The following is a 22,163-nucleotide window of genomic DNA, read 5'->3' as shown; positions in this document are numbered from 1 at the left end:
AACTAAAGGCTAACTAAAATCTAAAAGCAACTAAAGGCTAACTAAAATCTAAAAGCAACTAAAGGCTAACTAAAAGCTAAAAGCAACTAAAGGCTAACTAAAAGGTCAAAGCAACTAAAGGCTAACCAAAATCTCAAAGCAACTAAAGGCCAACTAAAAGCTAAAAGCAACTAAAGGCCAACTAAAGGCTAAAAGCAACTAAAGGCTAACTAAAGGCTAAAAGCAACTAAAGGCCAACTAAAGGCTAAAAGCAACTAAAGGCTAACTAAAAGCTAAAAGTATCACAAGGCTAGTTTGTAACTTGAAGCGTGAATCCCTCTTGAAGCCACTGCAGCTGCTAAATGACTCCAGCTGACGTCTCCAGTTGTTTCATGCTTCCTAAGCATTTAATAAACGTACATTAAGAGAGTTTCTTACTTTAAACTTTCCAACAATCCTGTCCTCATCCGTCACGTTCTGGTCGTCATCATCGCCACCTTTCCCTCTGAACAGGTTGAAAGTGTGCAGCCAGTCCTCAAAGCCATCAAACTCACTTTCCAGCTCCTTTGGATACACCTTGTTTGAACACACCACGATATTTATTTAACGACCTCTTGGATCGAGATTACACGTCCACCTAGATGAAACCATCATCCTCAGCTGGTTTGTACCTTCAGCTCATCCAGCTTTGGCTTTTTCTTTCCAAACGTCTCAACTGGCAGTTTCTTCTTATCCTTCTTTCCTTTTCCTTTCTTGCCACCTTTGGCAGGAGCGTCCTCAGGCTTGATGTCTGAGAGGACAGATGAGATGGACATGGAGGAAATAAGCAGAGCGTGAGGATGGATGGTGAATCAGAGCTGCCGGCTAAAATACTTCAGAATATTTGACATCTAAAAAACAATCTGACCAGTTAATATTACTTAAAGTCGTCTTGTAATAAATACACATTTACATGAACTGTACAGTAACTACGATTCATACAGACTTAAAGTAAATAGAAAAGAGTTGTTTTTGAACAACCAAGTTGTCAGGATAAAAAAAAACTAGGATTATTTGAAGGAATGCAGATTGTCTGCTGCCTTTGAAAGCTTAAGAGTTCAACTATCATCTTAGCAGGAAAAGGGAGTTTTTACAGTTTTGGTCAAAGCTAGAAAATATTGCATAACAACAAAAACAAAAACAACAATAACTAGAGAAATTTAATTTCCTGCAAAACTGCAGTGTGAATGCTCATTTATTATTATTTTTATTAACCTTTATTTAACCAGACAAATCCCACTAAGATCACAGATTTAATTTGCAAGGGAGGCCTGGGCCTGAAGGCAGCCTAACATGCAGAAGAACTTGTTGAAAAACAGCTGAAAATAGCTAAAAACATGCTGAAATGTAGACGAAATGGGAGAACAAGCCTAAATTAGCAGAAGAAAGCAGAAAGAACACATATTTGCTGAAATGGGTTTAAATAAGCAGAAATTAGCACAAAAATTAGGAAATTAACTTAAAAAAACTGAAGTTAACAAAGAATAGCTGAGAAGTAGCTGAAAAGGCAGAAAGAAGCTTAAACTACTAGAAAAGATGGAAATAGCTGATATACGCTAGAAAATGAGAAATTAAATGAAAAAGCTAAAATTAACATAAAACAGCTAAATACAAGCTGAAATAGCAGAAAAAGATGAAACTAGCAGAAAAACTGAAACGAGCATAACAAGCTAAAATTAGCATAAAGATGTTAATTAGGCTAAAAGTAGCAGAAATTACCACAAAATACTTGACTTTATCTAAAAACAGCTGAAATCAGCTAAAAATGTTAAACAGCTAGCTGAAAAGGTAGAACAAGCTTAAATTAGCAGAAGAAAGCAGAAAGAACACGTGTTTGCCCAATTAGGATTAAAGAAGCAGAACTGAGCACAAAAAAGTGAAAATTATCTGAAAACAGCTGAAATGAGCACCCAAAAAACAAAAAAAAAAACCAAGTGAAAAGTAGCTTAAAAAGCAGAAAAAAGCTTAAATTATCAGAAGTGAGAGAGCACATTTTTGCTCAAGTAGGCTGAAAAAGTTGGAGTGTAAAAAATGTGGAATTAACCAAAAAAGCTAAGTTTAGCATAAAAACAGCTAAATTGTAACTTAAATAGCAGAAAAGCTAAAAGGCGCACAACAAGCTGAAATTAGCAGAAAGAATCTGAAAGAAGCACAAAACAGCTGAAAGAAAAACAGCTGAAATTAGTTGCAACTAGCTGAAAATAAGTTAAAATTTGCCTGTCAGTGAGCGCTGTTAATAATAATCCAAATGCCAGTCATTGCAGAATTTTAGCAATAACCATTAAAAACAAACTTTTTTGAGTGTTAACAAAATAACTCATGAGCTTGATATTTAATAAAACTGTCAGAAAGTGATAAGTGGATGTACATCTACAGCTGATTAACTTTTGGGGTCGATCCAATTTAAGCTAGTTGCCAGAGCTAATTAGCCAAACTAAAAATGACTGAACTTTGTCAAGTTAACACAAACTGAGCTTAAGTTTATGTTGTAGTAGCTGAGATGCAGCTACAGCACTACATTTCAGGGTGAAATTGCGCTAACGGTATTTTCAGGGTTTGACTAAAACAGCTAAATTTCCATCATTTTCCAACACAAAATAATTTATACGTCTAAATCTGTGAAACGAACGGGATGTTGGGCCTTTAATTTAAGACCTCATTTGGTTGTACCTCCTCGATCTGTAACATCCATGTCGTCTTTTTCCTCCGTATCTGAGAGAGCTGCTTCTTGTGCTTTCAGAGCCTGAAAGAATAGAAGTGAAATTGTGTGAACATTAACTGAGTATTTAGACTATAGTTTTCCTGTTCATATTTGTTTATATATATATATATTTATATATATATATATATATATATATATATATATACACACACACACACACACACACACAGGTATATATTTTTTTCCAGCTATTTCATTGTCATGGTCCTTTTAGCCTTTTAGCTGTTGTTTGCTTGTTACTTTGTTTTTTAGTAATGATGGGCCCTCTGAAGCTGAAGCTCCAAGGCATCTATTAAAAACAACCCAAAGTTTCTGAAGCTCTGTGTTGAAGCTTTATTTGTTTGGCACAGCCAACGTGATCCATGATGTCCGAAGCTTCGAAAGTGCCGAAGTGACGTCACTGCTTTGGCACACGATTTGAAGGTTTATGAGGAAGTAAATCATTGGTCCTCAGTCAGAAAAGGGTGGATTGTTCTCTTTGGGTCGAGGGTGAGGTTCTGCCTCAAGTTGAAGAGTTCAAGTATCTTGAGGTTTTGTTCATGAGTGAAGGAAGAATGGAGCGTGAGATTGACAGACAGATTGGTGCATCGTCTGCAGTATTGTGGCCTCTGTGCTGGTCCATTGTGGTGAAGAGGGAGCTGAGCTGTAAGGCAAAGCTCTCTGTTTACCGGTTGTTCTACGCTCCTCCCCTCACCTCTGGTCATGAACTCTGGGTCGTGACTGAAAGAATGAGGTCGTGGATACAGGAGGTTGAAATGAGTTTCCTCTGCAGGGTAGCTGGACACTCCCTTAGAGACAGGGGGAGAAGTTTGGTTATCAGGAGAGATTGGGAGTCGAACCACTGCTCCTCCACATCCAGAGGAGTCAGTTGAAGTGGTTCAGGCTTCTGGTAAGGATGCTTCTGGGTGCCTCCCTAGGGAGGTGATTCAGGCATGTCAGACTGGGAGGAGACCCTGGGGAAGACCCAGGACATGCTGGAGAGACTACTTTTCTCGGTTGGCCTGGGAACACCATGGTAGTCCTCCCAGAAGAGCTGGAAGAGGTCAGAGTCAGTCAGAGTTTCGTTATTTGTCCTGGAAATTCAACCACACACAGGAGTGAACAAAAATATTTATTTAAAGTTTCATCAGGAGGAGAAAGTCAGCCGTGACTCTGAAGAACTCGATCACAGGTGGAGAAGCCAAAGCTGTAATGATGTCAGAGGGAAAGGAGGTTTGGACGGATCACGTGATATGTGAGCGAAAGTCCGACAAACACTCTTCAGAATGTGGAGCTTGATTCTGAGAGCTCAACTCTTAGAGTCCGAGGTCTGAGTTCATGGTCAAAAACACAGGTGTCGGTCATTCACATAGAGGCAGAAAAAGCTAAACTTATCCGAGGAGTTTAGCTGGAATCGGTGCTCTGAAGGCAGAGCAGAAGTCAAGGTCCAGATATCGGATGGGCAGAAGTATCTGTCTTGGGCAAGGCAAAGGGCGAGGAACTCGTGGTCAAGAACGAGAGCAGGAACAAGAATGCTGGATACTTCAGGCACGAGGTGATCAGACAATGTGGCAAGGAGGCAGAGACTGGGTAGAAAAAAAAAGTGCACGCACAGGTGCAGCAGGAGGGAGATTGGGGGTGGACTGGCCATCGGGATCACTGGGACATTTCCCGGTGGCCTGGCCCGCTCAGTGTTTGCCGAGGGGGACTAAAGGCTCGGTTATGGGTCGCACTCGATTATTTAAACTATTATTTAAATTTAAATAGTTTATTTACAGTGTAGCAGGAGGAAGGTTGAGAGTGACACAGGTTATGAGTGTGACTGTGGCGGAAAAGTGGGTGTGGCAGAGAGCGAAGGTCATGACACGCTGTGCTCTTTTAGAGCATTTAGAGTTTAGAACATTGTTAAGAACATTTCAAGAGTGTGGGGTTTATAAAGCCTTAAAATGTATATAAAAAACTAAAATAAATATAATGTCTCTACTTGTGGATTGTCACCTATCGCAGGTGTGTCTGGAACGTAAGTGAGGGGCTACGTAATGATAAATGTTACTCACTTCAGTCAATGTTTCAATGGACGCAAAATATTTGGACCACCAGTCCAACATGCTCTCATCAAGTTCCTCCTCTTCAGGTTCATCGCCCTTCTTCCTCTTCTTCTTTTTACCCTTTTCATCCTTGTCATCATCCTGTTTATTGAACACAAGAAACAAATCCTGTCATTAAGACTTTGAGAGTAATTAACTCTGCATGAAATGCTTCATCAAACACCTACCTCCACCTTGACCACAGCTTCAGAGCCCTGGAGAAGAACAGCAGATCGAACAGTGTCAAATCACCGGGCACTCGTTTACGAAATGACATATTTTATGAATCGCTGAAAAAATTCTACTGAAACTTTCAGAAAGTAATCAATACACTGACACAAACAACTGAATACCTTTGGACTCAACCTAATTCAAAATGGCCACCACAGCCAGTTGACATTTAAAAACAAAAAAATGACTACAACTCGGTCAGCTTTACAGAAAATTAACTTAAGCTCGGTGTCGTAGCAGCTAAACAACATCTCCATACTTTAAATGTAAAACCTTTGCTTAAAACTTTGGCATTATTGTTTGTTAGTAAAATATCTTGTCAACTGCTGGACACTCCGAAAGTAAACCTTGAATGTACCCCTACAACTGATTAACTTTATCAGCCCAATTTAAGACGGCTTCCACCAGGGACGATTCTAGAATCTGACATTTAGGGGTGCTCAGCCCCCAGTGCAGACAATTACTCGTGGCTTGTGCTAGCTAAAATACTACAGACGTAGCACTCCGCTTCTCTCATCCTACACCCTCCCCAACAGCTCTTGCAGGTAAGGTGTGTTTACCTTCGGAACAAATTGAGATTGCTGATTGGTCAGTTGCTGACATGCCTACTGGACTGATTGACAGGTGGCATTGAGGATCTGACTCGTGCAAAAAAACTTCATAGCCGTTTAAGAGTGCCATCATTTATTCCAAAGTTATTCGATATTTTGATGAATCTCAGGTTTGAGAACAGAGTTTCCTTACAAAATTCTAATGATAGTTTCTTTATTTTTCAGGGGAGCTTAGATAAAATTTAGAGGTGCTTGAGCACCCCCCAAAAGAGGTTAAACTCCCCACTGGCTTACACAGCTAACTGACCTTTGCAAACACACTTCAGTGAATGTTCACAGATATCAAGCTAAGATTAGTTGTGGTGTTAGCTAACAGTCATTCAGAACCCATATTAACACACCGTGCGAGAAATATCACAGTTCTGCTTGAGGTTGCACATTATTTTCAGATTTAATCAAACTGCTACAGTTCTGGTATTTCTTAACATTTTGTGATCGCAACCTAAAACTCTGGTATGAAAAGCAGAGAGCAATATGCATTCCTTCAATTACAAAATATAATGTCAGTGCAGCTTACTGATTTATGTCTAACTGCTTTGAGTTGTTATTTTACTTTATTCATCTCCCTTCTGCAGGGGTCACCACTGCAGAAGTTGCTTAGCGAGCCTGAATGATTTGGCAACCGTCTTGCACCAGATGCACTTCCTGATGCAACCACTGCTCAAACCTGCAGCCTCAGGGTTACAAGCAGCACCGAGCAGTGAGCTACTGCAGCTCCTACTTTAAATCTTTGAATAAAAGTTGTAAACTGTGAAACCTACAGAGTCTAGTTTGACTACAGTTTCCATCTTCTTGAAGGCAGGCTCAGTTTCCATGCTGACAACAACAATTTCCTCTGAAAGATACACAAATGACATACACGTTCAACCTTTATTATGAAATTCCATATGGAAACCACATCACTGCAGTTTATATAAACAGTAAAGCTTTAGTAAAGCCTGACTGTAATGTGACCTGGGTTTTCGGTTTTACCTGTTGTGGACCAGTTATTGGCCTGCTTATCTGCCCCCCTGTAGATGAACTTCCTCAGGCTGGTCACAGCGTTGTTGCCGACCAAAGTGTAGCGGCCAAAAGCTCTGCAGTCCACCACTCGAATGTTCAGCGGTGGGTGAAGCAGCTCATTCTCTGGCAAATCCTAAAGAAAATTAGATTAGGATAGGAATTAAAATCAGTGGTTTGTTTTAAAAACAGAGTAAGTTTTGCCGCTGAAAAGCAAAGGCAAACCATAATGGTTTTGCCTGTCTGGGTGTGCAGGAGTTTGTTGGCAAAATATCTCATGAGCCACTGGAGGGATTTCAATGAAACTTGCAGAAAGTAATAACGAACTTTAGAAGTCAAACCAACTGAAGACGGCAGGTGATATGCATTCCTTCAAAGAATGCTAGGTCTATGTGGCTTCAGACCCAGATCTTTAGGCTGTTTACACAAGAACGACCTCTGGAAACATTAGTATTGTTTCAATATTTATTGGGATTAATAAATTAAAACCGAATGGTTTACATGGAAACGCTGTAGTTTCCATACCAGGCAGGGTTTCCAGAAAATAAATATTAAACTGTTTTATTAAACATTGTATTTTGACCCAAACTATCATATATGCTGAGTCAAGGTGTTAGATTGAAGTAGAAAAGTTTTATTTGTATAGAAAGCCCACACAGAAGATGCCAGAGTGTGACCAAATACGGAATGGTTTGTTTCAAACTGACAATATCTTACATGCTAGATAAAGGTATGTGTTGTTTTGTGTCCGGCGCTGAAATGTCTGGGCATTCACCCAGGAAAAAAAGTTTCTCAAGTAAGATTATACTGACAAGCCAAATAACAACTTATTATATGGTATGTTTATATAAGCCTTTGATGTAAATGGAAGGTATAAAGAAGATCGGAGTTAGTTTGTGAAAGATTTTGTGTTCTTTTTTGATACTTTGAGTGTCCAGTTGTTTGGTTTGACCTGCAAATTTCTTTACAATCAACCCTGATTTTTGATGTCATCACAAATTGTGGTTATTTAAAGTTTCAATGTAAAGTCACTACATTTTGGCACCCAACGTGGGGCTTGAACCCACGACCCTGAAATTAAAAGTCTCATGCTCAGCCGACTGAGCTAGCCAGGCATTTAGACTTAAGGTGGTGGAGGTGTGTGCTGTGTTTGGTGAACATGTGCACAAAAAAGGAGGGTGTAAAAACATGTCCAAGTTTATCTGGCAACACAGATGCTGGACTCAGCTGCATCAGAGTCTGCATGATCACAATTACATCTAAACTGGTGAATACAGGAACATTACCTTGGTCCTAGGATGTTGTTGATTTGTTCCTACATGCTGAAAAATGGTGAGTAGGACAAAACACCCTGCTCTCTGCCATTTATTGTAACTGCTGTCGGTACAGAAAAGCTTTTGACTGCAGCTGCCTATAGTGCACATGTGCCATTTCACACCCATGGAGTATTTCACACCTCCAATTTCCCCCGAAAACCTCCACTCTGAGACCTGGATCCCCAAAAAAACTTCAGTTTTAGAGAGGACGAGGACTATTGTGTACGTCATGTATGTGTCAAACTCAAGGCCTGGGGGCCAAATGTGGCCCTTGTTGACATCTTATCTGGCCCCCAAGATGATATGTGAAACATAAAATACTTCTATTTCTTGATTTTTTTTTCTGTAATATTTGATTATGATGTCGAAAGCACAACAGAAAACATCAAATGAGACCACTCAAACTCTCGTTGAGAAACCTGTGACCAAGAAAAGATGCTGGGTATCTGATTTGATTTAATGTAGATTCTGAAATTGGCCTTTAGTTTGAAAAAGGTTTTAATTTTAGCCCCCTTTTGTAAGTGAGTTTGACACCTCTGGTGTACGTGAATGGCTGAACCGCAGCAGAAAAGTTGCTGTTATACATAAAACACTTGTGTAAACAGGGCCTTAAATTCTACCTTTGCAGAGGATAACAGTGTAATTAAAGGTAGATAACGCCGTACCACTTCAAACCACTTGACTAGTGTGCTGAAGTTGGGGTTCTTCTTGTAGTTTTGAATGAGAGCAGATTGCAGTCCTTTTCCTGCACATTCAATGTCCACACGAGGCCGATCCACCTGGGCAAGATTTATTCGCTTCAAGTCCCTCAATCCCCAGAACAAAACCTGAAAAAAGGGAATTAGACCTTTTGCTTGTGTTGATGTATTCTAGAACACTTCGTAAGAATTATTGAGATCATGTTGATCACTGTGACGTTTTCACCTCAATTCTGTATTTGCTGAGTACTGGTCTGATCCCCAGTGGTACAGGCAGGATCGGGCCACGGTCCATGTCTGTGGGGCCATCAATGGGGGGAAGGTCTGCTTTTCCATTGGGGCCGATCTAAAAGACAACACACGCTGTAAAACCATAAAAAGCGTAAACTCGCGGAGCATGATTGTGATGCTGTGAGAGTCTAACCTGAAGCAGCTCAAAGGCTGCCAGCATTTCTCCAGCAGCACCGTTCCCACGATAGATCTGATAGTACTCCAGCTGAGGGGGGAAGCGCGGTGGCCCGTAGTGCTCGTCGGCCATTTTCACCACGGGCTTAGCAAAGGTTCTTCCCATGAAATCAGCTTTCCCCTACGAGCAACATGCACACAAGTAAACATGAAATCTGGACCCAATATGTGAAGAAAAACTATTTAGCTACCAGTTTCAGCATTTCAGTGCAAATATCAGTCCAGTGAGTTGCAAAACATTCATCCTCATGGTAATCTTTTTATTTGTTGCTCTAAAATCTGGAATTGGAAGTGTTTTTAGATCATTTTAATCTAAATAAAATCCAATTACACTCCACATTCAAAAGCAACAAAATATAAAAATTATCAGGAGGGATGAACGCTAATGCAAGGCACTGTAAGTAAAAAAAAATGATTGTAGTAAATATGTTTTCTTTTGACAAACAATATGAAACATGGCTCGATATGCACATGTTTCTGTGCTGACTAGATTAAAACATTGTGACAAAAAGTACTCAAAGCAAAGCAAATAACATCCAGATTACCAAAATTAACCAGTGAACTGCAAAATAGATATTTATCCAAATGGCATAGTTAGATAATGACTTGATCCAAAAGAAAACTATGCAACTAAATCTTTCTTGCAGTTAGTGGTTACAAAGAGTTCAATTTACTGCTGGCCACATAAACAACACATTCAATGTCACTTCAAGGAATGCAACAGGGATAAGATTTATGTGAGAAGTCCTTTTGTTTGTCCCTATGAACATGTCTTATTCCTCTTGCATGCCTTTCCATAGATTCTGCTCTGCACACATTACAGTTCTGCTACCGTACATCAAGGCAATCCACACTCTACTTATCCACATTCGGTCATCCAAAACAATGGTGTTTTTGTCAGGAGCAAATATAAAATGATCAGTCAGCAAACGTGTTCTTTCACATACAAGTCAAGGTGATACAGACACTATCAAAACATTTCGGTACATTTTAGGGTGAAAAAATGAAGGAACATGTTATCAACATTCAGAAATTTACACCGTTCAAAGGTAGAGTTCTTACTCTGGTCAACATGTGGTACACCGATGTCCCCAGTCGCTGAGGGAGTTGAATGGTGAACGTTTGTAGTTTTGAGGGTGAGTGTTTTTCAGGATTGGAATTAAACAGGGAATGCAAATAAACAATGTTTTTGGTGCAAGTAGGTAGGAATTATACTGTGTGTAAGAAGATAAGTAGTTTTTTGTTTGTTTTTTGTCTGATGTAAAGCAAAGTAACAGATCCTGGCAAGTGGAGGGAGTCCACCACCAGGTGCATACAGTAGGTAGAGCCAGTAGGTGGCCGATGGTGGCCGTGGCCACCATAAATTAACCTTTAGCCATCCCAAGGGACACCCCAATTAATTTGAGGACACTAAACTTTAAGCAATATAAAAACTAGCAAGATTAGTTTCCTCAAATGAGAGGGGTGGTCAGTCTACGCATTTAAATGGCAGTGGCCATCTTGGATTTTGACGCGGCAACCCAGTTTTTGATTGTGAACTTTTTGTATGCGTAGATTCAATCACATATCTGAACAAAAGTTTACACATTGCGATTTTTTCAAGTTATTCAATTCACAAGACAGGCAGACATATACGGCGGCAGCCATCTTGGATTTCAATGTGGAAGTCCAGTTTAAGAAGGGAAATTTTATGTCATGTCTAGATGTAGACAAGCACCAAAACGGAAGTTTGTACCTCGCACATTTTTCAAGTTTTCATGCTCACAAAAGGCTTGGACGAACGGATGGTATTTATAATTCTCCCTCTGCGACTGGGGACATTTAAAAACTGAAACAGTGAGTTGTTTCTATTTGAAAACATCCCTCACCACTGTGTCCTGATCATAGAGTTCAATGACAATAATCGGGGGGTCGTCTCTCAGCTCGCTGGCCTCTCCGAACAGCTCCACGTTCTCAAACACCAGCAGCTGGTCCCACGTAGGGCACAGAGTCTCAGACAGCACCTGCACAAACAAAAAACCCAAAGTATTTAAGACCCAGAATCTACCATAAATATTTTTTATGAACGGCACATTTACCTCGGTAACCTGGCTCTGAGTTGAGAAGAAAACTCTTGCAAAAGGATCGGACAGACCTGTGCTGTCAGCAGCAAACAGGCTGCGAGCTTGGTACATGTGGACCCTCAACTGGAAGATCTGTTTCACTGAACACAAACATCAACGCACGTAACATATAAAAGAAAACAAAGGATGTTTCTAAAGATGCTTTTCCTAATATCACCCGCTGACACGAAAGGAGGAAAATGTGTAAACATGTTTGTGTGTATTTGGTTGTCTATATGGAAAATACAAAAACTCTGTGACTTTACAGAGATGGTGCATGGCACGGTATTAACTGAGAGGCACCTATAAAAGCTCTGTTTAAAACGTCTATCCTGTTTCACTGTTAGCTAAATATCTCATAAACCACTGACTGGATTTTCAGAAAAATCCCAGAAAGCAATGGTTGGATGGACATATTAAACATTTAATTCTGAGGCTAAACGCAAAAATGATTAAAACGCGGTCAAGTTTACAGATATTGAGTTAGAGGTTGGTATGCAATGCAGCAAGTGATATGCATCCTAGTTTATTTTATTTATTTATTTTTTAAGTTCTTATATTTAAACTAAGTATGACAGAACGACTGAACCTGTGAAAAGTCTTACTCATGTAGGTGAGGCTGATGGGAGGTGAAGATGGCAGACCGGGCCCTTTGGACAACTTATTTTCCTCAAATCCGTTGGGCAGTCCACTCAGGTAATCTTTGCGCTGCCTACTCAGACCCAGCCACAGATAAATCTCTATTTTGGACTGGACGGTCCATCCAGCAGGTCCAAAACCTTTTTTACCAGGAATCTTTTATGCCAAAAAAAAAAAAAAAGTCAAAACAATATGAGTTAAAGTTAATTACAGTTAATTACAGTTACCCATATTTAGTTGAAACTCACCCGGAGGAAGATAGTTTTAACTTTGCCACAGTCTTTTCCCTTCTCCTCGTCGATGCTGGAGTAAAGGATGTCTTTGGAAGGGACGCGGGCGTAAGCGATGCGCTTCCCGTTACTGATCATCCAAATGAAAACATCAGGAACACTGTGCTGAGGCTGCATTAAATTAATAAATAAATAAATATCAAACATGCCACTTGCAAACATTAAAAGATGTGAAACGGCCCATGAGCTGGGAGTCCTACTTCATCAGCCAGGAAGCGCAGCTTTGAAAGAAAGTTCTGAGCCAACTTGAGTTTCTCTCTCACGGTGCTTTTCTTCACCTGCGTCCTCATGGCCTTAGCTTGTTGACCTATGGCCTCCTACAAACAGAGACGTTAAACCATTCAGTCAGACACAACAAACATTAAATAGCAGGAAAGTTCCGTCTTCAGCCAACCTACCACTTCGGACAAGCACAGCTTTAGTCTCTCCCTGTCCAGTTTGGTTCTGCCAGACTGATTCTGGTCCTTGTTGGCCAATGAAAGAAACTGACTGAAAGAACAGGAGCTTCTTCAGACTTTGAAATAAATAATCAGACCTTATTTTTTTTTATTCCTGTTTGTAACACACCTGCATCCTTGGCTGAGCTCTTCAAGAACGCCTCTCAGTCTGCGTTCAGGGTAGGTCTTCTCTGTTTTGATGATCTCGTGCACGTCGTTCAGGCCGTCCTCCTACAAAAACAGTCAACTTCACTCATTATAGTCACTGATATAATAAATTATGAACACTAAATCATAACTAACATGGTTTTCCTGTTCTATATGTTTTTGTAAGTTTTTCTGCAGCCACGACTTCTGCATAAACTTTGTGCTATTTTAGCGAATCCTAAATCAAAATGATCTCTCGGAAGATGAATATTATGATTTTTGTGTTAGTTGTTTTACATTTCTTCTTCTTTTCAAACAAATTTAACTTTGTTTACAAATTATGTTCACAATATAAATTCATTAGGATTTCTTCAATTCCTTCAAAAAGTTTATTTGAAATCTGCTTCTTTAAGTGCTTAGCTACGGTTCGGCTACTTTTAGCATTTAGCAACCAGGCTTTTACTCATACTAGTCTGTTAATAGTTTTAGCTTAGAACTTACATTGTGCAGTTTTTAGCTGATGTTTTGCTACTTTTAGCATTCTGCTTCCATTAGCTTTAAAGATCCAGATTTAAATTATAGCCAATATTTGTCTTCTTTTGGTACTTTTTAGCATTTAGCTAGCCGTTTGCTACTTTAAGCTTCTAGCAAGCTTTTTATATTTCAGCTACTATTTTCTTACATCGTCTTTTAGCTCACCTGGTGATGCTATTAGCATTTTATTAGCATTTTGCAACTTTTAGCTTCTAGCTTGCTGTTAAAAAAAATTTAGCCAACCTTTTGTTAATTTTAGTTTTCAGCTTCCCTTTTGATACTTTAGCATTTAACTAATCTGTTGGTGCTTTTATTTTTTAGCTAATATTTTGCTACTTTTCGCTAACATTTGCTACTTTTTGTGTTTTGTTTCTTGTAGCTTTTACCTAGACTTTTATTACTTTTAGATTTTTGGCTCCATTTTGTTACTTTTATTTTTTCTTGCATTTCACAACTTTTTAATTTTAACTAGTGTTTTTATTTTTAGGTTTGTGTTTTCATTTCTTTAGCCTTTAACTTCTGCTCTACGTCATTGTTTTATCAATCTGGTTTTAGAAAATTCAAACAAACCCTTCAGGTTTTAAGCTGCATTTCCACATAAAAAAACAATTTCTTTAGTTATTAATTTAGCGTAGCTCGAGATGCACTGAGCTGCTCGTAAAGATGAACGCTTGCCAGTTTATCAGCGATGTTGTCGATAATATTGGCGTTGTAGAGTCTTCTCCTCTGATCCTGCCACCAACTCTTGATGTAAATGCACGGCTTCCTCTCGAAGTAAGGCAGATGGAAGTAGTTTCTAGGAACGAAATGAGAATTTACAGTATTTAATGGAAATGCTGGCTGAATAGATATATGTACAATACATAACAAATATTTTTACCACAAACTTGTACAAATTAAATGCTTGAAAGTTTTGTTAAATGCATTTTATGAAACTTTTATTGCTCTAACCCGTCTGTGATGACAGGTTTCATGGGAGGAGATGCTGCAACTGAAGTCAGGTCTCCAGCATCGTCCAGCTCCTCGTCGCTGGAGTTGTGGATCAATTCAGTTTCCTCCTCATCACCATCGCTTTTCTTCCCCGTTGTTTTCGCTTGGATATCTCCATCATTCTCGTTTCCATAGTAACCTAAATGCAGCAGAGTGGTCAATAAATATTTTGGGGATTTGATTCAACTTCTCATCGCTTTCGGTTTAAATCGATAATAAAATACCTATGGTGACCTCGAAGTTGATCGGCTTATCGCCAATCTTTCTGTCGATCATTGTGGCCTCCAAGAAAGACCCAAAGAGAAAAAAATCCTCAACTTTCCCCGTAGCACTCTGTGGAAAAGAACAAACATTTTTGGTGGTGTAAAAAAAGAGAGAGAGATCTGATGGCACTATTAGTGTTGCCCCAGCACAGCGTTCAATAATTCATCAGGAGTGACTCCCTCTGCATGGCTGCCCGAGCCGCAGGGACCCACCTCTGAGATGTTGGGCACTCCCTCCACCTGCACGTCCGTGGAGCTGGTAATGTCAGGCGAGGAGGGGTCAAGGATCTCTACTCCCAGGCTGATGAGCAAACGGGCCCTGAAGGACACGCCTTCACCGAGCCCTTCGTTTAACTCCTGGTACTCGTCCATCAGGGTGTAGGTTCGAGTGGAGCCATACATGTTCACCCAGGCTGGGCCCAGGGTGGGGAGGAAGCCTGAGAAATGACGAGTGTGAGGATGTGCATCTTTGGAATGGTTTGGAAGTTTTATGGGATGCTCATTGTTCCCCTGCTACACATACAATTCAATTCTTGCTCAGTGTGAGTCACACAGTGTTTGAAGGATAAAGGATAAGTCACCTTTGTCCCCATCGTTGGAAATCTTCTTGAGATCTAAGAAGTGTGTTCCTATAGCCACATCATTCACTTTGTCCGAGTCACGGATCTGGATCTTCATGCGTTTGCACAGTGGTGGAAACATCTCCGTAAAAATGATTTGCTCGTTCCAGATGGGCTCATAGCAGCTCTTCTGAACGGACGTTTTCCCCTGAAATCAAACATTTTTCCACACAAGACTTTGATTATTTGATCCTGGCTGGAATAAAAGAAAGGACAAGAATCGTGTTGGACTCACCTTCTGCCCAGCAAAATGCACTTGGACATAAGGATCAACCAAGTCCTTATTTTCTCCAATGAAGGCCTTCTTCACGTTGGCCATGAGGCTGGTGTTCATCCTGGGGAGACCCTCTGCTTTGTAGATCTTTAGGTAATATCGAGCCCACTGTCGCTCTGAGGGCACCCCGTCTGGCAGCAGCAAATTACTGAAACAAAATGTTTTTGTGTGAAAAAACAAACAAACAATAATAATAATAATTAATAAATAAATAAATAAATAAATATATATATATATATATATATCATGACATCATGGTCATGCACAGGTTGAGTGCTATAACTTTTGACATTTGTTAAATTTCATATATTTAAAAAAAAAAAAAAATTAACTATACTGATAAATATTTTCCACATAGAATTCCATTGAAATTTCAATTATAGCTACAGTTCTGCAACTTTTAACTAGACTTTTGCGCTTTTAAACTTTTAAGAAGCCATTCACTACTTTTAATTGTTAGCTACAATTTTGAAAGTGTATCGGGACTCTTTGGCTAATGATCTACTTGTATTATCATCTGTATCTATTTGTAGCCTCTAGCTAGCTTTTAGATTCTTTTAGCAACTCTTTTTAATGTTTAGCTTTTGAGTGGCCTTTTGGTACTTCTAACTTGTAGCTACAGTTTTGCATATTTTAGGTTTTAGCTAGCCTTTTGATCATTTTAGCTTATAGCAAGATTGTTCAAAATTTCAACTATTTTTTTTCTAATCATAGCGACCTTTTGGCTACTTTTATCTATTGTTTTGCCCATTTTAGCTTTTGGCTAATATTTAGTTAAATTTAGCATTTTTCTAGAATTTTGTCATTTTAAATTTTTAGCTTGTGTTTTGCTACTTTTAGTTTGTATTTCTTCTGGCAAAATATAACTTTTAGTTAGTTTTTTTTACTCCTGATAGTTTTTAACTAGTGTTTTGCTTTTTATTTTTAGCTTTTAACAACTCACTTTTAGCTTTTTTAGCAAATTTCAGCAAAGTTACCCAGCACTCCATATTCATTTTTGCAGACAATGCAGTTATTGCATAAAATACGTTTCTCTAGTTGTTTTACAGCTCTTTATAGTAAATGAGTCCTCAAGGCTCATTGAGAATAAATTGTATAAATAAAGGCTAAATTGAATTATACTTTTCCATAAAAGCTATAAATGAAAATTTCCAGTACAGGTCCATGGTTTATTTACCCCTCTATGTCATCCTCATCAGATTCATTGGCCTTGTGTGGAGTTTTGATCGTGTCTCCTTTAGCCACGACTGCAACGTCACATTTAACGTAGCCTTTACATCCTGCTGTGATGTCCTCCGGGTCGGACAGCAGGGCCCATTTATGGTAAAACTGATGTTCTGTAAGGAAACGGACCTGATATATCACAGTTTACAGTGAATTAAACAGAAAATAATGTTGATGTTTGCAGACGGTTTACCTGGCTGGGAGTAAATCGTGCCAACATCCATCTTAAAAGTCCCAACTAGTGTTCCACTGCGCAGGAGATTTTTGGAGTGGATCACCTAAATGTAAGTTTAGCAAATGAATAATTGAACAAATAAATAAAACTGCAACATTGATTAAACTGATCATCATAATCAAAATAAAAATAATACATTAAAAAATACTTACAGACACTTTCAGGATTTTGTCGAACATCACATCTGGAGGAATGTGGAAGTCGAACACAAAATACTGGAGAAGATAAAAGTTTGCCATAGATGTCATTTATAAACTTTGCATTTTTAGCTAATAGGAGCTGGAGTTAGCTGCAACGACTAACTTACTTCATTGTAGTAAGGACAGTTAGTTGATTCCTTCATGCAGGTGTACTTTTTATCATCTCCAATCTCTACACAGACCATTGGATCCATGTTCAGGCCCACCAGCTGCCTGGCTTCAATCACAGTCACACTGACCTGAAATATTTCGTGAAATTAAAAACCAAATCTTGCTCACTCACACGTACAGTTTATACACAGCGACTGTGCTTTACTTGGTAATCCACTGGTCTTCCAGAGCTGGGCTCCATCTTGATATCGGGCTTGGATCTGTACAAGGAAGAACAGAATCCGTGCAAATCTTTAGACAAAAGCACCAAATCAATTTAAAATGTTGACATTAAGACAAAAAGAATACCGCTTGCCTTTTGTTAGATACATTTGTGGTGACAGCTGTGACTGAGGCCAGAGAGATGGTGTCGGGGTCCAGGCCTCCTCCCAGTAACATGCCATTACGATCTAGATTCTGTGTCTCCAAAATGGCAGGTTCATCTACAGAATATAAAAAAAATCATGTTTTAAATCAAGAATAGACAAAGGTTTTAACCCAGAGGGCTAATTTGACCAAGTTAAAAAGACGGAAAGACCAAACCTTGAACTGAAACATACCTGGAGCTATCATATATAACATCACATCATCTGCAAAAACACTGAGTCAGAAGGAAATGTTTGCTTGGTTTTTATTGTATAACAACGTATAGTTGCTATACAAGTGTACATTTTAAAATTATAGTTTTGTAAAAGTTTATTTTTTGCAAATGACGACAAGCTTGCAGCAAATGTGGCAAAAAAAAAAAAAACACTGCTTCACTGAAGGTTCTTAATGATGTTGTTGAAGCACTGGATGCTAAGGATTATTGTGCTGCACTTTTCTTAGACCTGTCTAAAGATTCTGACACTGTGGATCAGAACATCTTGTGTCATAAACTCTCAGAAATCGGTTTCTCAGATCACACCATTGGTTGGTTCTCTAACTATCTTTCAGACCGGAGGCAATGTGTTCAACATAATGGTACTTCCTCCAGTTATTTAACAGTCAACAATGGTGTACCACAAGGCTCAGTCTTAGGACCCACCCTCTTTACAATCTACATACATAATGTAGGTAAAAACATCCCTAATGCATCCATACATTTCTATGCTGACGACACAGTTGTTTATTGTCGAGCTAAAACTGTTGCTAAGGCTTTCCAGCTTTTGAAATCTGCATTCAACATCATCCAGACTGATTTGTTTCGCCTCAAACTTGTCCTAAATGCCGACAAAACCAAAGGGATGCTTTTTTTCCAATAGGAAGTTGGTCCCAGCAGTTCTTCCTCCGATTTTATCCTCAAATGGTGTCCCCATTGAGTTTGTTGATTCCTATAAATATTTGGGTATCTTGGTCGACTCACATCTCTCTTTTAAGCTCCATGTGGAAAACTTGGTAAAGAAACTGAAAGTTAAACTGGGTTTCTTTTTCAGAAACAAATCCTGTCTAACCCTGAATGCTAGAAAACGCCTTGTATCTGTGACTTTCCTTCCCTCCATTGATTACGGTGACATTATTTACATGAACACTCCTACAAGAACCCTGCAGATGTTGGATGCTGCAGATGTTGGATGCTGTCTATCATGGTGCACTAAGATTCATAACTGGCTGTGATTATCGTACCCACCACTGCACCCAGTATTCACTGGTTAACTGGACATCATTAACTTCACGCAGACTCTCTCACTGGTATATTTTCATCTTTAAATCACTTCTTGGTCTGCTGCCTTCATACATCTCCTCCTACATGTCTCTGCGTGAGTGCAGCTACAGCGTGCGCTCTCAGGACATCATTACCTGCAGTGTTCCCTCAATGAGGACTGAACTAGACAAAAGGACCTTCTCCTATTCCGCTCCTGTTTCCTGGAATATCTTACAAAAAGATTTGAAGCTCTCGACCTTTGACCTCTCTAAGTGTCTTTAAGAATCTGTTGGACACCTGGCAGGGACCAATGCTGACATGTTCCTGCTTTTTGGTTTTCTACATTTGTCTTGGAATCTAGCTGTTTTTTTTTTTTTTTTGTTTTGTTACCTTTTCCTTTTAGCCATCCTATTTGTTAAAAAAAAAAAAAAAACCTGTAGTATGCTTTTTTTTATAATTGTTTATTGTTGTTGCTGTTGTCCATTGTTGTCATCTTTCTTTGTTGAAATCAGGTCTCTCTTGTAAATGAGTCCTCGAGGCTCAATGGGATTTACCTGTATAAATAAAGGTTGATTGATTGATTGAAATATGTAGATAAATATAGCAAATGCTAAGATAAAACTTAACATTCTCTAAGCATATTAAACATACAGTATGAAGAGATTGTGAACTAACACTGACACTTGTTGGATCAAAGTTGGTTTGGGTATCAGTATTTAGTTTTACAAAATTAACACTAAAATTGTTTGCTCATTTTTAAAACATTTGTCTTTTAACCCGGCAGGCATTTTTTAATTAAAAACATTACTATCTGTCATAAACTTGTAAAATGACGATATATCATTTATGGGATGGTCTCATCATTATTGATGTGATTTTCTGTCCAAAAACTATAATAGTTAGAAATTTATCAATTATGACATCAGTCACAGAACAAACAGCAGAATTTTTTTTAAACAAAATAATTTAAGCTTGCGAAACAGCTTTATCTCATAAACTGCATACAGGTGTAAATGCTACATTAGCTATCACTAAACTTCTACTTTTTTACAGTTTGATTAGTTTGTTGCTGTTCTCTCAAGCACACATCAGTTATGTTACTATTTGAATACATTTGTATGTATTATACAAATATTTCCCCCAGAATGTGTAACTGGCAGGTAATGATGTCACAGTCTAACTTGTAATTTATATAAAGTTTTGACATAAAAAAAATCTCTACATACTTTTTAGTACACACAATACACAAAGTATAAAGAATGTACTGGCAGGTGGTTTGCCTTCCTTCAACCAGTGGATCTCTCACTGCCAGAGAGGACTTGCTATTTTCTGTCAAATCACTCCAGAATGCATAAATTCAAACCCATCAATTCATAAGTTTTATTCGTTTTCACAGCTCTAAATGTTTTTTCAAAACTGGAAGTGATGGGTATTTTTAATTGTTCACATCTCCTACAAATAACACTGTAAAAGCATCAGTCTTCTTTCATTCATGGTTCAAGAAGTTTGAGGCTTTCTTTTCAGTCTGCACTGCTTTTGGCCTGCCTCTCATTAACTTGGCAGTCAGAGAGTGAGAGCAACACGTGTGACGTTACCATGGTGACCATAAGGAGCCAAGAGGAGCAGATTCAACATTTATTTTGGTCTTGATTCTTTTTATACAATTCATAAATTCAAATGAAAGCATTTTTACGAGCTTAGATGATCACAAAGTTAGGAAGCAGCCTTGAACATTGCTGCAGAAAGTTTCTGGCATTAGAAGCATAATATCAAAATGTTAAAAATGCTGCTGCTTTTTGATGTTTGAGGATGAAAACTGGTTCGACGACGTTCTCCAAGAAGAAGAAACGTCCGTCTGTTGACCTGAAGCGAACTGTACCTCCGTTTCTGTCCTCCTTGTGTCCACGGTGCTTACTGCGCTTCATGGTTCACAGGAATTCTTTGCGTCTCTGGAAAAGACATTTACAAAAAAATGTACAGGTTATAGCAAAAAATAAAATAAATAAATAAAGTCAATTTTACCAACTATAATGTTATTTCACTAAAAACTAAAGAAACTCTATAAAACAGTTGTTTATATTTCTTCAACTTTGAGGATGCACTCCAGTTAGAAGCACAGTTTTTCTTTAAAACCTTTATCAATTAAAAAGTACAATTAAGTGATCTGAAACAAGTCAAATACACGTTTATTAAAACACAAAATTATGACAAATGTGCCATAGCCGAGCTAAAATGTAATTAACGTGGTAACATTTTGAGAGGAGTGTCAGGGCACTACCACACCTTGGTGCTGCCTCTGAATGGGCTTTTAATTATTTAAATCATCTGACCTTAATACACCAACTGAATAGGATCCATTTCACATGCATTGTGAAAAATAATACACTTAATCTGCAGAAATTAATCTACAAAGTGCTCTGCAAATACTTACACAGCTTGTATCTAAAACGTCCAACTTCTGCATAATAAAGATTACTTAATATTACTCATATTGTGGCTTGTATGAACGCCACTGCTGTCATTTTTATTAGTTGACTGTCAAACTCATCAGAAACAACAAAAAAAACATTTATTTTTAACTGTTTTCTTGATAAATATATGTAATTTTCTCAGGATATTTGGTAATTTCAAATGATGAGCAGTTTACAAATTGACAAAGAACAAGACTGAAAAAATGTTAATCTCAAAAAGATAAAAAATATTAACAAATATAAATATAAGGTTCCCGCTTGAATAAAACCTTTCATGTGCACATAAGAGGCCTAAAGTGCAAAAGTTGATAACTTTTAATTTTTACTTAACGCTCAGTTGTTTAGGAATTAAAATAATCGGATGTTACGTACCATACAAGAGAAATATTCTCTTATCTTGTTTTTGTCCGGGTAGATCCAAAAGGTTTCTCTTGGCTAAGATGCCCTCTGACCTCAACTTTCTCCCCAAAAAGAGCTGCTACATGAACATTTTAGATGTTTCCAGAGCACCCAGATCAAGGCTACAATAAGAAACTGGTAGAGAAAAGAAATGTGTTGTCCAGGTCTGAAGTTGGTCAGGAGTCACACGATACGTCGATGAATACTGCATGAGTGCTGAACCCGAGACTGGTAACTATAACTAACTGCTGCTGAGAGACATCAGTCTTCCAGTCTTCACAAGGAGGGACAACAACAAGACACACATTTTAACATCAGTCATACAAAAGTCTGAACCATCAACGTGTTACCAGTTAAAGCTCGTTTTTCTCACCCACTGCTGAAAGACGGGTGATAAAGTTTTTGTTTGTAACTTTGCGTGAATTCATGTTTCTGTGT

The 22,163-nt window shown here is 38.5% G+C and overlaps 1 protein-coding gene and 1 non-coding gene across 2 annotated transcripts in view; both read right to left on the bottom strand.

The window, feature by feature from the left end:
* The window catches only part of LOC119427258 (otoferlin), a 34,979-nt gene extending 13,105 nt beyond the window's left edge, over positions 1–21,874 (bottom strand). The window contains exons 1-32 of the mRNA XM_037694838.1: positions 21,699–21,874; positions 20,735–20,804; positions 17,548–17,674; positions 17,398–17,452; positions 17,189–17,320; positions 17,034–17,096; positions 16,840–16,924; positions 16,600–16,759; positions 15,384–15,570; positions 15,110–15,296; positions 14,742–14,965; positions 14,490–14,598; positions 14,227–14,404; positions 13,951–14,071; positions 12,725–12,825; positions 12,556–12,646; positions 12,358–12,474; positions 12,116–12,268; positions 11,834–12,023; positions 11,205–11,329; positions 10,995–11,129; positions 9,964–9,981; positions 9,086–9,247; positions 8,888–9,007; positions 8,629–8,790; positions 6,621–6,783; positions 6,410–6,483; positions 4,995–5,021; positions 4,777–4,908; positions 2,689–2,761; positions 651–769; positions 418–555 (exon numbers count right to left, since the gene is read on the bottom strand). Coding sequence (XP_037550766.1) covers positions 418–555; positions 651–769; positions 2,689–2,761; positions 4,777–4,908; positions 4,995–5,021; positions 6,410–6,483; positions 6,621–6,783; positions 8,629–8,790; positions 8,888–9,007; positions 9,086–9,247; positions 9,964–9,981; positions 10,995–11,129; positions 11,205–11,329; positions 11,834–12,023; positions 12,116–12,268; positions 12,358–12,474; positions 12,556–12,646; positions 12,725–12,825; positions 13,951–14,071; positions 14,227–14,404; positions 14,490–14,598; positions 14,742–14,965; positions 15,110–15,296; positions 15,384–15,570; positions 16,600–16,759; positions 16,840–16,924; positions 17,034–17,096; positions 17,189–17,320; positions 17,398–17,452; positions 17,548–17,674; positions 20,735–20,780 — 3,774 coding nt within the window. The 5' untranslated portion in view covers positions 20,781–20,804; positions 21,699–21,874. The remainder of the gene's footprint in view (positions 1–417; positions 556–650; positions 770–2,688; positions 2,762–4,776; positions 4,909–4,994; positions 5,022–6,409; positions 6,484–6,620; positions 6,784–8,628; positions 8,791–8,887; positions 9,008–9,085; positions 9,248–9,963; positions 9,982–10,994; positions 11,130–11,204; positions 11,330–11,833; positions 12,024–12,115; positions 12,269–12,357; positions 12,475–12,555; positions 12,647–12,724; positions 12,826–13,950; positions 14,072–14,226; positions 14,405–14,489; positions 14,599–14,741; positions 14,966–15,109; positions 15,297–15,383; positions 15,571–16,599; positions 16,760–16,839; positions 16,925–17,033; positions 17,097–17,188; positions 17,321–17,397; positions 17,453–17,547; positions 17,675–20,734; positions 20,805–21,698) is intronic.
* On the bottom strand, positions 7,690–7,762 carry trnak-uuu. Its single transcript has one exon. It is a non-coding gene; the product is annotated as a tRNA-Lys (tRNA).
* Positions 21,875–22,163: the final 289 nt, after the last annotated feature.

The sequence above is a fragment of the Nematolebias whitei genome, chromosome 21 (assembly GCF_014905685.2).
Source record: "Nematolebias whitei isolate Nwh7 chromosome 21, NemWhi1, whole genome shotgun sequence".
NCBI lineage: Eukaryota > Metazoa > Chordata > Actinopteri > Cyprinodontiformes > Rivulidae > Nematolebias > Nematolebias whitei.
This window is presented reverse-complemented; position numbering and strand designations above follow the sequence as displayed.